The sequence below is a fragment of the Oculina patagonica genome, chromosome 8 (assembly GCF_052425735.1).
Source record: "Oculina patagonica isolate OP01 chromosome 8, crgOcupat, whole genome shotgun sequence".
Lineage (NCBI taxonomy): Eukaryota > Metazoa > Cnidaria > Anthozoa > Scleractinia > Oculinidae > Oculina > Oculina patagonica.
The window spans coordinates 14292705-14306317 of NC_135765.1; the positions used below are offsets into that span (position 1 = coordinate 14292705).

The window sequence follows — 13613 nt, forward strand, 5'->3', positions numbered from 1 at the left end:
GTGATCTTCGCGGAAGCACCAAATCAGTTCGAAGTTGCTCGGAAAAGAAAGATAAAAAGCGCAAGGTAGTTTTATAATTCTGCTTCCTTATTACGTCTGTTTAGCAAGATTTAGATGGAATTTAAAATGGTTCGGCGTGGACAAAGTGCAAATTTGATGATAAAGTGCGAAACAAGGCAGATTTAGTGCCTCCTCGGGGGCTAGGGGTGTTATCCATGTTCCCTTATTCCCAATAAAATTTTCTTTATATTCCCGTGTTCATTAAAAGTATTTTTCGATTATGGTGTTCCCTATTCCCTTAAATATGCTTTTGATCTCGTTTTCTCAGTTTTATTTTGCTTTTATTCCCATATTCAAAAAAATTGTTATAATTAAGTTACTTGCCACGTTCCCTCAAACCCCCAGGGGAGCCTTATCATTCTTGACTTCACGCCAACCAACTGTTGTTAATAAAATGCTTCCAAATGGTTGACACTGAATTGACCTGGATGGTTGTTTGAGGCACAAATGTATCTGTTTTATATATCTGTATACATATTGAGCACGACATTATCTGTTTCGATTGCGTGATGTGAAATTTAGAAGGATATACACCTTGATGGTAAAAGCGTTTAAAACCTTGTTTGTTTGGAGTGATGAAGGTTAAACTTTCCAAACAATATTACCATATCGACTGCGTGTAGATAATTTTTAAGTTACAAGTTTGAAACATAAATTATCCTTTTAGGTCCAGTACATTTCTTTCTTTTATCCCAAGACTTCGTTTGTACTTCAAAATAACTTTTTATCGATTCTTTTCGTGCGCGTTTAACAAGTACTTGTCAATGAATTTCCCACAAACACCCATTAAGGCAGAGAGTGCATATTGATATAAAACATTTTTAGCCGCAATCCTTTTTGCCATGTTTAATCAAAGATGCTCTTCTGTCTCATCCGCTTACGAGCCTCCCGCGGAGAACCATTAAGGGGCCAAGAGCATCCATTTGTTAGTGTAAAACGTTTTCTTAGCATCAATCCTGTTGCCATGTGTGATCAAGAATGTGAAGCGTTTTGCACGCAATGGTAGTGCATAAAACATTAGAGACCCTCTTGGGTTGCCCACACTCTCGGCCCGCACATGCGAGAAGAGGAAACTCTGAAGAAAACTACACTGGGTAAGTTTACGATACATGCTATATCGTTATGTTGTAATAGTGGATTGATCGTGTATGCAATACTATTCGATGTTACTAGATATACTCTGCTTATCACACTTTTTTAGAGAAATGTGTAAGGTTTCAGCTCTATTTTGAGAGTTAAATGGAGCTACTTGTATTTGTTCACAGTAGCTTTTGTTAATGGGCTTTTGTTCGCTTTAATCTGATTGTGGTAAACATTACAGAAGGGGGTGAATAGGTTCGTGGATCGCAGATAAGCTGAGAAAAATTTGGACATGATTCCGGAACTCTTCATGTCAGGAGGTTCGGATCGTGGGTACTAAAGGAAGTTCGGATCAATTTGGTCGGTCTTGTTGGCAGAATTGTCGCAAAAAGAAGCAATGAAACGAATCTTTAAAAAAAAAAAAAAATTGGCATACCAACAACATCTTCTGTCCGTTAAAGTGAAAATACCACACCAAATTTTCAAGTAATGCGGATTCAAATTTGAACGAAAACAGTGGCGGATTGACGGATTTGGACAAAAATCGCACGGATCGGAGGTTTTGCGTACCATATTTTTTACATATCTCTTGAGCTAGATATAAAGAAATTCTCATATATTGGAGAAAGAAGAAATGCTTCCGAAAAATATGGACTAGCTTTTTTCCATTTTTCCAAGAAAAAAACGTTTTCAAGTGTCGATCTTTATAGGAAACCAAGGACCAAATAGTTAATCTGTGGAACTCTTTTTTTCAACCGTTGACCGGGATTTTATGGATTTTTGGTCGAAACTGTTCTGAAATTAGTGGTAGGCAACTATACCCATGAAAAACATCATATTTGAACATCTAAAAGAAGATATAACCTTAGTTTTCGGAGAGAGATCAGACCACGGCTATAAATATCAACCTTGCGAAGAAGTTGTAATCAATTTCCATCCTAGCCATCGGCAGCCAAAGACAGTTATCAATAGTTTCAGTGCTCTAATATGGCAATTGTGAATAAAAATTGACTATTATTTTTAGGTTTCCATCGACATAAATATATATTTGGCTGTTCAAGAAAACCTGTTAAGTTACACTACGGAAAATTCCTATTTTGTGTGCTATTGCGGTAGACCGGGACAATCTTTTTTTTTAGGTAAGCTGTTTGTTGCCGCATCCGAGACAAATTGATAACTATCGATGCGATCGATAATTTTAAAATCTTTGACAAGTATCGTTGAAAAGAAATTGCAACTTCAAATGATGCTGTACGTAATAATTTATGAGAGCTTTCTGAATTTTGCATTAGGTGATGCTGTATCGTTTAATTCTAGTTAGGGTTACTGTGGCAATGTCATACGCTTTTTTGAGCTCATCAAAAAACTTCTCCCCAGCGTTTGAAAAGTTTTGGAAAAAAATCCGTGTCAATCTTTCCCATCTTCGAAAGTTTTCGGCTGAAAGCATCTTCGGAAATCCAGGAATCGGGAGCTCGGCCTTCGGTCTACGATCTTCGATTTATGGACCTTTCAAGTTATCATAAGCATCGGAGGTCTTCGTGAGTTTTCGATCAAAAGTCTCCGAAGTATATTAACAGCCGTTTCAGGTCTTCGAGTTTCTTTAAAACAAAATATTCATACAATTTGCACTCATTATACACTTAAATCCCAGGTTAAATGCACCTCTATTTTATTGTTTGGCCAACAGGATTATTGATACTCAATTTGTGGAACTATTTTTTTTCTCTGTACAGGCGATCAACTAACACACAAGGCTATTGAAGATGGCAGTCTGGATAATCTTGTTGATATTGGGGATGGCAAATGGTGATCAAAATGTGGAATTCGATATTTCGGAAACCAAGTAAGTATAGTCGACACTATAAGAAAACAAGAAATACTCACAAGTTCTTTTAGACATGAAATCGCTAGAAGGCAGTGTGCAAAAACACTAAGCATTTTAATGTCAGGTTAGAAAAATTTGAACTCGTCAGTGCAAATATTTCTTTCTTGAAAATGAAGAGTCAAAAAAATCCAAAGCGCTGCATATCACTTTATTTTATCCGCCATTACAGACCTTCAAAGCAGTCCAGACCGGGTTGTCACTTGGTTTGGAACACTGACTAGTTCAGATACAGTTGCCCAAAAGTTTCATACATTGGAGGCGGTGCTAAGATCAGGGACAATTATTTATTTCTACAGAGGCGAACACTGTTTTTTTTTGCGTATGCTTTTGCAGAAACGCGCTCAATTTGGTTTTGTTCAAATTATGAAATCTGCCCTTGAAAATCCCTTACTGAATTGTGACCAATTGTACCCGACGGGAATCATTGACACCTTTCTGTAGTAAGAACAAAAGAACTTGTAAAAGTACTTCTCCATTAACTGCTGTAAAGAGTTCGTTGCTCGTTAGACGATAGAAAAGTCACATTTTAATATAATAAATTCCATTGGTAAAAGTTTTATACATTTTCTCTTAACCCTATTCAGACCGGGCTTTTTAGGACCTTCTCTGACCATGTAACTTCCAGAATATTTAAGTAATCACAATGAAACTTATAGGATGTATAGTAAGTTCAAACATCTTTCTTTTGGTATACGTCAAGTGGGATGATGACGTCGCATCACGTGACAATTACATCATGATGTCAAAGCAGCCGCCATCTTGGATCCGCCATCTTGGATTTCAAAACTTTTCCAAAATGCCAGAAAACCACCCAAAATTACGGCAAAGTACCCCACAAAATCAATAAAACTGTTCTTAAAGACCGTAAAAAGGTAAAAATTAATTGCATTTCAGTTAAATTTCATTAATAGAAACACGAAAATTACAAATTTGGGAAAACATGCCTATCAAAATGCCGTTGCCATGGTGATGTCAAATTTCTGACACAACATCCTATCCTACCAATTTGTTCCCAGATAAATTTTAGATAAACTCAGAAATTTTGGCAGGGTCTGGTTGAATCGTGAAAAAGTTATAAGCGTTGAAAGTTAGTGCGTACCTCAACCCCCCCCCCCCCCCCCCCCCCCCCCCCCCCCCCCTCTGAATAGGGTTAAATATGCTCATTTCATTTGGTTTGCACAGAGTTTTCTCTGCCTCCCTTGAGTGTTCACCGAGATACAGAACAACGGAAAAAATTGAATGCCAATTCAATTTAAAGAACGAGGGTCAACGAGACTTTTCTGTGCTAAAGTGGCGCACACCGCTGCAGCAACTGACGTCTGATTGCCTGTCTGTCACGCGGAATGGAAACAAGATACCATACGATGGTATTTTCATAAAGCGCAGTACTCCTGGCCCTGATCAGTTCGTGCTCGTGGCAGTTGGACAGACCGTGTCATCAACGTTTGAAGTTTCTGAAGGATACGACATAAGCAAAGCTGGAACGTACTCTATAGCAGTAGACACTTATATAGAATATGTAGTAGGTAGTGTAAAGGGTATGAACGAACCTGGTAAACCAGGTATCCCCATCAAAATAAGTCATTTATCTTCGCCATCAGTTAGTTTTCAAGTTGTCGGCAGAAAGGCGGGTTATGGAACTCTGGGGCAAAGGGCTCGCTCTCTTGAAAAGGAACGTAAACGTACCTTATCAGTTGGGAACTCTCCTAAACGTAGTGAAAGTGTTAATGTTCTTCTAGATCCTGTTGTCAAGGGAAATGCAGCCCAAAAAGAACTAACAAAAGAAATTCACCGCGCTTCATACCTTTATATAGAATACGCCATTTCAGATCTCCAAAGCAGTCCAGACCGAGTTAGAACTTGGTTTGGAACAACAAGTGCAGACTTTCTTATCACAAAGTTCAGGGAAATGGAGAGGTTGTTAAGATCAGATACATTTACTTATGTCCATGGAGGGGATCACTGCTCTAACATATATGCATACACTTGGTTAGGATCACGCACAATGCACCTGTGCGGTTTGTACGAAAGTTCCTCAAGTCTTTCGGGATTTTACAGTAAAATGACAACAATTGTGCACGAGTTAGCCCATGCTTTAGCTTACATCGACGACATTGGTTACGGTGTAAGTTATTGCAAAAACTTGGCCAAATCGGCCCCTCACCAAGCCGCTAATAATGCGGAAAACTATTGCTATTTTGCAGCATCGCTATTTCCATTTAACTACGGATTTGATGCTATGACTACATTATCAAACGGTTATACATACCTGTTTAAAGGGAATATTTACGTGCGATATACAGATACCAATGCTAGAACTCTTAACCCTGCTTACCCAACGCTGATAAATGACGGTTTTGACAATTTGCCTGAAAACTTTACTCAAGGGTTTGATAGTTTTATCTTTAACAAACTATTCGGGCATCCCTATGCTACAAGGGGCGATCAGTATATTCGATTTACAGATGGAAAGGCGTCAACAGTTAGTAAAGGGTATCCACACCAAATTTATGGTAACTGGGGTGTTAGCCGTAGCATGAGCACAGGTTTTGATTCTATGACGCAACTACCAAATGGCAAAACCTATGTCACAAAGGGTCCCTTGTATGTACGGTACTCCGATAAAGCCCTGGAAGTAGTGGATTCTGGGTATCCCAAAAGACTCGATTCCGGTGAGTGGGGAAATTTGCCAGAAAACTTTAAAAGTGGTTTTGATGCGATGGAGGTCATCCCGAATGGCCAACTTTATGTGATTAAGGGCACTGAATATCTTCGATATTCCAACCCGTTTTCTCACGTTGACGCTGGGTATCCCTTGCCTATAAAGGGAAATTGGGGAGACGTTCCCCAATAGTAAATTCGTCTTATATTTGAAGGGGATTAATTGTTTACTTACAGTGGAATACCGATTTCTCGAAGCCTCTATTTCTCGAACCTTCCGTTAACTCGAACCTAGCTAAGGTCGTTTCTCTTGAGTTTGCCTCACTCAGTCGAACAATACACGATTTTACCCTCGATGTCTCCAGCTCCTAATTTTCGTACCAATTTTCGTATCCATTGGAGGCTCGAGATATCTGGATTCCACGGGTTTTTTTCGACTTTGGGATAGTACCAAATGGCTAGAATTTGTAGAAGTTATGGTTCAGCTTTATGACTTAGACGATCTCTAAAGGAACTGTATGTTCTTAAATAATTCTTGATTTAAGTCCTAATTTTGCTTTCGGGTATATAAATTGCGTGTTATTATCTAATTAATGCTTAGTGCTGTTGATGTTTTGCTGTTATTAACAAGTCATTAATATGTCATATGAAGGAAAAATAAATATATTAAAACCATACAATTGTGATGACTGAATTTTTGTACTTTTCTTGTCCCCTGTCATCCAGGACTAAAATGCAATTTTTGTAAGTTTCATAGCTGTATAAAAGATAAAGCCTTTTTAATCGAATTCTATAGAATGATTTGAAGGTGTTTTTAATCTCTAAGAAATACTTCCTTAACATGTGCACGGAAATATCTGATGGGTCTTGAAATTGGTTTCCTCTTAATTTAACTTGGAAACACTTGACATGTACATGCAAAAATCCGAAGACTCTTGAAATTTGCTTTCCGCCTAACTTTACTTTTCAATTATATCGTTTTAGGGTATTTATTACTATTTGCAGTAAAATGCAAGATTTGAGGCTAAAAGCCAAAAACGGACACCGAATTAACTGAAGTCGCCTTGTTCAGATCTTACGCAAGCCAAAGAAATAAACAAAATGAACATATGTACACGGATTTCAGTTTTTTCCGGAGATTAAAGCACAAAAAGTGCATTGAGCTACAGGGATTGCAGAAAAAAGGGTGTCAACAAATTTAAAGTTGAATTCTAAAGTCGTTTGCATAAGTCGTCCAAAAAAGGAAAGTTTCAGAATGAAAAAAACGGGTTTTTAAAACTGTGATGGCTGAATTTTTTGTCTCTTTTTTATCCGCCTTGCCTTATGTTTCAAGAAGTGCAGTTTTCTTTAAGTTCATTTTTAATTTCAAAGAGAACGGCCTTGTCAACCAAATTGTATAGAATGATTTGAAGGTGGTTCAATCGCTTGGTGACACTTGTTTTACATGTATTTTTTTTTTTCTTATTTCGCTTTTGAGTATTTTTGGTGATGCAAACCATTTAAATCTGGTAAGTAAAAACGAACATCTAATAAGCTGATCTCCTCTGGGACTCGCCATGGTTAGATTGTAGGCGCTTAAAAATATTACTATTAAAAAAACGGCATCTCGGTTTCATCTCCATTATAACTTAAAAAAAAAAGATAAAGATACTTTTCGCATTATAACCAGGTATCCCCATCAAAATAATTCATCAATCTTCGCCATCCGTTATAGAGTTTCCAAGTTGTCGGGAGAAAGGCGTGCAGGTAATGAAACCCTGGGGCAAAGAGCGCTGTCTCTTAGAAAATAAAATAAACGTACCCTATTGGTCGAGAACTCTCAGAAACCTAGTGATCCTTTAAATGTTTCTCTTGATCATATCGTCGTGCTATATATATATATTTGCAGCAGAACACGAAGAGACAGAACAAATTCACTGCGCTGCATACCATTATATAGAATCCGCCATTTTTAGATCTCCAAAGCAGTCCAGACCATCTTGAAACTTGGTTTGAAACAACTAGTTCATACTTTGTTTGAGAAAAATTTAAAATGATGGAAAGGCTGTTAAGATCGGACACAATAACTTATGTCTTTAGAGGTCCAAAATGCCGAAGTAAATGGTTAGCGTACGCTTCAAAAGGATCGCGCAGCCAGAATTTTTTTCTGCGGGTTTTACTAGTTCCTCGCAAGTCTTAAGGGATGCTTATTCGATTCTTTAGGACCTGGATTGAACATCAGCCTGATTCTACGTGGTTGCGTTTTCCCAAAAGGGCTTAAACTGTACATTTAAAGTATTAAACTGCCACTTTTTGGTGCATTTGGAGTGAAAATAAGGCTAAATCTACATAGTGGCAGTCATCACAATGGCCAAAAAATCTTCATTTTAGGTTCCCCATGTGGCACTTTCTTATTCCATTCTCTTAAACCTGGAGTGAACAGTAGCCTGAATCCATGTGGTATCAATTTTCCTAAAACATGCTAAAAGGTCCGGACTGTACTCTTTTAGTTTCAAACTGCCAGTTTTTGGTGGATCTGTAGTGAAAATAAGGTCTTACTGCACGTGGTGGTATTTCATCACAAGGGCCAAAGATCATTTTTATGAGCTCCCATGTGGCACTTTCTTTATATTCGATTCTTCTGGACCTGAAGTCAACATTAGGCTGCATCCAAGCGAAGAATTTTTTCTCAAGAGGCCCAAACTGTACATTTTAAGTTTCAAACTCAGCCTGACAATTTTTGTGTATCTTGAGTGAAAATGAGGTTTAACCTACGTGGTGGCATTTCATCACAAGGACCAAAAATCTTTATTTGAGCTTCCCATGTGGAACTTTATTATTATCTCTGACCAGGAGTGATTATAAGTCCGAATCCACGTGGTTGCCTTTGCCCCCAAATGCCCAAACTGTACATTTTAATTTTCAAACTGCCAGGTTTTGATGTATCTTGAGTGAAAATAACGCTTTAACTATGTTGTGGCATTTCATCACAAGGGCCAACAATCTTCATTTTGAGCTCCCCATGTGGCACTTTCTTTTTTTTATTTGATCCTTTAGGACCTGGAGACAACGTTACGCTGAATACACGTCTTGGCGTTTTCCCAAAAAAGCTCAAACTGTACATTTTTAGTTTCAAACTGGCAGTTTTTGGTAGATCTGGGGTGAAAATTCGACTTAATCACTGTGGTGGTATTTTATCACAAGGGCCAAAACATCCTCATTCATTTCTTTATGTGGAATTTTCTTATTCGATTTAGCTGGACCTGGAGTGAACATTAGCCTGAATCCACGTGGTGGCGTGTTCCAAAAGGCCCAAACTGTACATTTTGCGTTTCAAACTGCCAGTTTTTGGATAATCTACGTGGCGGCATTTCATCACAGGCCAAGAATCTTCATTTTCAGTTCCCCATATCGTACTTTCTTATTCGATTCTTTTTGACCTGGAGTGAACATTAGGCTGAATCCACGTGTTTGCGTTTTCCCCAAGAAACCGAAACTGTAACAGTAGACACTTATTTAGAATATACAGTAGGTAGTGTTAAGGGTATAAACGAAGTTGGAAAACCAGGAATCCCCATCGAAGTAAGTCATCTTTCACTGAAATTGACAAGGGAAAGGCCGATAAAGGAAGCTTGGGTCAAAGCGCTCACACTCTTGAAAGAGAAAATAAAAGTACCCCATCGGTCGGGGATCCTCGACAATGTAGTTTAAAAATTCTGAATTTTTTTTTCTTAAATCCTGTTGTTCAGGTGAATTCAGCCCAGAAAGCAGAGATAACAAATCGACGTGTCACATACCAACCATTGTAGACGAATAAGTCCATGTTTTAGCGTGTACAGACGACATAGTCTACGGGGTTAGCGTCTGCATACAGCTGGCCAGATCAAGTCCAGATGTCGCCAATAATGCGGAGAATTACCAGTTTTTTTTTCGAAGAGACGAAAATTTTGCTTCCGACCGACTGAAAGAACACGATTGCAACTGACTGATCGCATGCGCATGCTCTCTCATGTGACTACGGAGTGACTAAGACTGGAGACGAGATAGAATTACGGATTTGATGTCATAACCAAACTATCTGACAGCCATATTTACTTGTTTAAAAAGGCAATTTGTAAGCACGATATGCAGACAGCAATATTTTAAGTCATCGGGTCTCTATAAACGGCGATTAGACAGTCTTATTTTGAAAAGATATACGGGCGTGCTTATGTCATAAAGGCCAATAGATGGTTGGCTACAAAGATGGAAAAGCAACATCAGTTAATAAAGGATGTATTCGTGCATAATTTTCTACTAACTGGGATGTACGCGGTATGTGGTCCAAATGGTATAAGCTCGAGGGCGTAGCTAGGGAAGGTCCTGGGGTGCCGGTGACCACCCATCCCCCCTTTGTAGAATATATGTTTAAAGTCAATAACGTACAAATCTTATAGTTCAGGTGGCAAAATTAAAACGCACGAATCTAAAGAATTAACATGTCATATTTTTGTTTTACTTTCCAGTGCTTATCCGAAAAAATGTCACTTTTAGTAAACACAGCTGGATGTCGACATGAACATCTGGTAAGAACCCTCTGTATAACACAGTGTGACAGACAGTCGTGACATACTCCCAAATTCCCCCCCATCCCCCCCCCCCTCCCCGTCAATTCAAAAATTCCAGCTAGCAACGCCCCTGAAGCTGTGCCTCAAAAGTTCCGGACCCTTGTATGTACTTTAATAAGACCAGAAGTGTTTGGGGATTTACTTCTTGTATCCCTACGATTGACCAGCTCCTTCACAACATGATTCAACAATGTTGCAATGCATCTGTGCGTCCAAATGTTGCGTGCACCGTGGCCGGGCGTTTAAAGCAAGTAGACGTTTCGAAATGCCTACTTGCTCTAGATTCTAGAACATATTATTCGCCTCCTTTTTCTTGACTTAAACTGACTATTTTACTGCCTAACCTATCATCAGTTTTCATTACATAAATTAATTTAAAAGGTAAGCGCTTATTATAGTCTTGCGACTAACAAACTGGCTGTGGGCCTCGGATTGCCCATCGAATTGGAATTAAGAAGTGTCGGAGAGCCCGGTGAAAACCCCTCTGAGTAAGGACAAGAACCAAGAACAAACTTAACCCACATATGACGCCTGGTTCGGGAATCGAACTCGGGCCACATTGGTGGGGGCGAGCGCTCTCACCACTGCGCCATCCCTGCTCCCCTCAAAGATAAATTATCTTCCAATGGACACGCGTGTGCCATGACACATTTTTTCCAAATAGAAACTCAAGCATCAATGTCCTGCTGTAGAAGAATAAAAGAGTCTGAGAGATGCAAAATATTGCCGGAAAAAGAGCGGTTTTTGACTAAATCTTAAAAAAACAAAATGTGTTACCTTACCGAAAACGAGACATTATCTTATGTATAAAACATGTCTATCGAGCTAAAGAATGACGTTTGCAGAATGACGTTTGCACGTTTCGAAATGCCTACTTGCTCTAGATTCTAGAACATATTATTCGGCTTTTTCAGAAAAGATTTGGGGTTCATCGAAAACAATTAAAAACAGAACGATTAAAAACAGAACCTTGCAATTCTGAACACTAAATGTTGATATTATTTTTTCTTGTCCATTCAATCAAAACTAAAGTACAATTTTCTTAAAGTTGTTCGCTTTTTTGAACAAGAATTCCCTTCTCAACCAAATTCTATAGTTTAAAGGTGCCTCTTTAGAAACCTGTGCATAAAAAAAACTTATGAGTCTTGAAATTGGTTTGTACTTGGTTTAACTTCTTTTTCCATCATTATTTGTTTGAGCATTTATGAGTTTCTACAGTAATTTTCAGGTTTAAAACAAAATGTTTGCGAGTGTTTTGAAGCCCGCGCTGACTTTGAACTCTTATAACTTTTTTAAGATTCAACGAAACGCTAACAAACTTTGCGAGTTTTCCTAAAATTTATCTGGAAATAATTTGATAGGGTCGGACGATGAGTCAGGAACTTGACATTACCATGGCAACGGCATTTTGACAGGCATGTTTTCCCAAATTTGTAAATTTGGATGTTTCTATTAATTAAAATTAACTTTAATGGGATTATTTTTACATTTTTACGGTTTTAAAGCACATTTTTATTGATTTTGAGTACTTTGCAGTAATTTTGGGTGGTTTTCTAGCTTTTTGGAAAAATTTTGAAATCCAAGATGGCGGATCCAAGATGGCGGCTGTTTTGACATCATGATGTAATTGTCACGTGATGTGACGTCACCATCCCACGTGACGTATACCAAAAGAAAGATGTTTGGGCATACAATACATCCTATAAGTTTCATTGTGATTGCTTAAATATTCTGGAAGTTACATAGCCCCCCCCCCCCCCCCCCCCGCCCGGTCTGAGAAGGTCCAAAAAAGCCCGGTCTGAAAAGGGTTAAAAGAGAACGCTGTTTTCAAACAAATTCTATAGAATGATTTAAAGGTTCCTTCAATCTCTTGGAAACACTTGTTTTACATGACAAGCAAAAACGGACGAGTCTTCAAATCAATTTCCATTCAATTTAACTTGTTTTCCATCAGATACGTGTTTGGACATTTATCAGTATCTACAATAATGTGCAGGCTTAAAAAAGCTTGTTTTTATTTATGAAGAAAACAAACGTGTGTATCCTTCAACTTTAACAGGCCACACTTATAACAAGTCATGTGATGCGCAGTATAAAACATGTGTATCTAGCTAAAAGGATTGCATTTGCATTAGACGAAAGTTTTTCTAAACATGTTTCTATAGACTCTTTTTTGTTAGAAAAAAGTTCCTTCGTCTTAATTAAAACAAATTTTGATCGCAAATTTTCAGAACGACAAAAAATGCTGCCTTAATTTTATATATTTGCTGCCCACTACTGTTTGTGACCTTTAAGTCACAGTAAAATGTGCAATTCCTTCAAGTTCATTGCTGTTTGAAAAGAGAACGCTCTTTTCAACCAAATTCTATAGAATGATTTGAAGGTTCCTTCAATCTCTTGGAAACACTTGTTTTACATTACAAGCAAAAACTCATGAGCCTTCAAATCAATTTCCATTCAATTTAACTTGTTTTTCAACATGTACGTGTTTGGACATATATGAATATCTACAATAAATTGCAGGCTTCAAAAAAAAAAGCTTGGGTCTTATTATAAAAAAATAAACAGTGGTTATCTTTCGACTTGAACAAGCAATACCGGTAATAAGACGGCTGATCTGCTATATAAAACATGTGTATCTAGCTAAAAGGATTGCATTTGCATTAGAAGAAAGTTTTTCTAAAGATGTTTCTAGGCCCTTTTTTGTTTGGAAAAGGTTCATTCGTCTAAATTAAAAATTTGATTACAAATTTTCAGAACGACAAGAAACTGTGCTGCCTTAATTTTTATTTATTTGCTGGCCACTGCCTTTCGTGACTAAATGTGTGTGCAATTCAAACAAATTCTATAGAATGATTTGAAGGTTCCTTCAATCTCTTGGAAACACTTGTTTTACATTACAAGCAAAAACTGATGAGTCTTCAAATCAATTTCCATTCAATTTAACTTGTTTTTCATCATGTACGTGTTTGGACATTTATGAGTACCTACAATAATGTGCAGGCTTAAAAAAGCTTGTTTCTAATTCTGAAAAAAAAAAAACAGTGTGTATCTTTCGACTTCAACAACCTATACCGATAATAAGACTGGTGCTCTGCTATATAAAACATGTCTATCTCGCTAAAACCCTCTGAAAAGGTTTCTAGGCTCTTTTTTGTTCGAAAAAGGTTCATTCGTCTAAATTAAAAATTTGATTACAAATTTTCAGAACGATAAAAAACTGTGCTGCCTTAATTTTATATTTTTCCTGGCCCTGTCGTTTGTGACTAATTGTGCATTTTCAAGTTCATTGCAGTTTTAACCCTATTCAGACCGCGGGGGGGGGGGGGGGTTGAAGCCCG

General features: G+C 37.8%; 1 protein-coding gene and 1 long non-coding RNA gene across 4 annotated transcripts in view; one reads left to right on the forward strand and one right to left on the reverse strand.

Annotated features, from left to right (window-relative positions):
- Positions 1-6255, forward strand: part of LOC144663864 (extracellular protease-like) — a 34774-nt gene extending 28519 nt beyond the window's left edge. The window contains exons 1-3 of one of the 3 annotated variants that reach the window (XM_078524943.1): positions 1004-1154; positions 2874-2983; positions 4208-6255. In XM_078524943.1, coding sequence (XP_078381069.1) covers positions 2904-2983; positions 4208-5879 — 1752 coding nt within the window. In that variant the 5' untranslated portion in view covers positions 1004-1154; positions 2874-2903 and the 3' untranslated portion in view covers positions 5880-6255. Of the gene's footprint in view, positions 1-1003; positions 1155-2873; positions 2984-4207 lie in introns of those variants that run through there. The other 2 variants (XM_078524942.1, XM_078524941.1) reach the window with 2 other exon arrangements.
- LOC144663902 (uncharacterized) overlaps positions 1-13613 on the reverse strand; it is a 284797-nt gene that overhangs the window by 212966 nt on the left and 58218 nt on the right. The gene's annotated exons all lie outside the window — the stretch shown is intronic.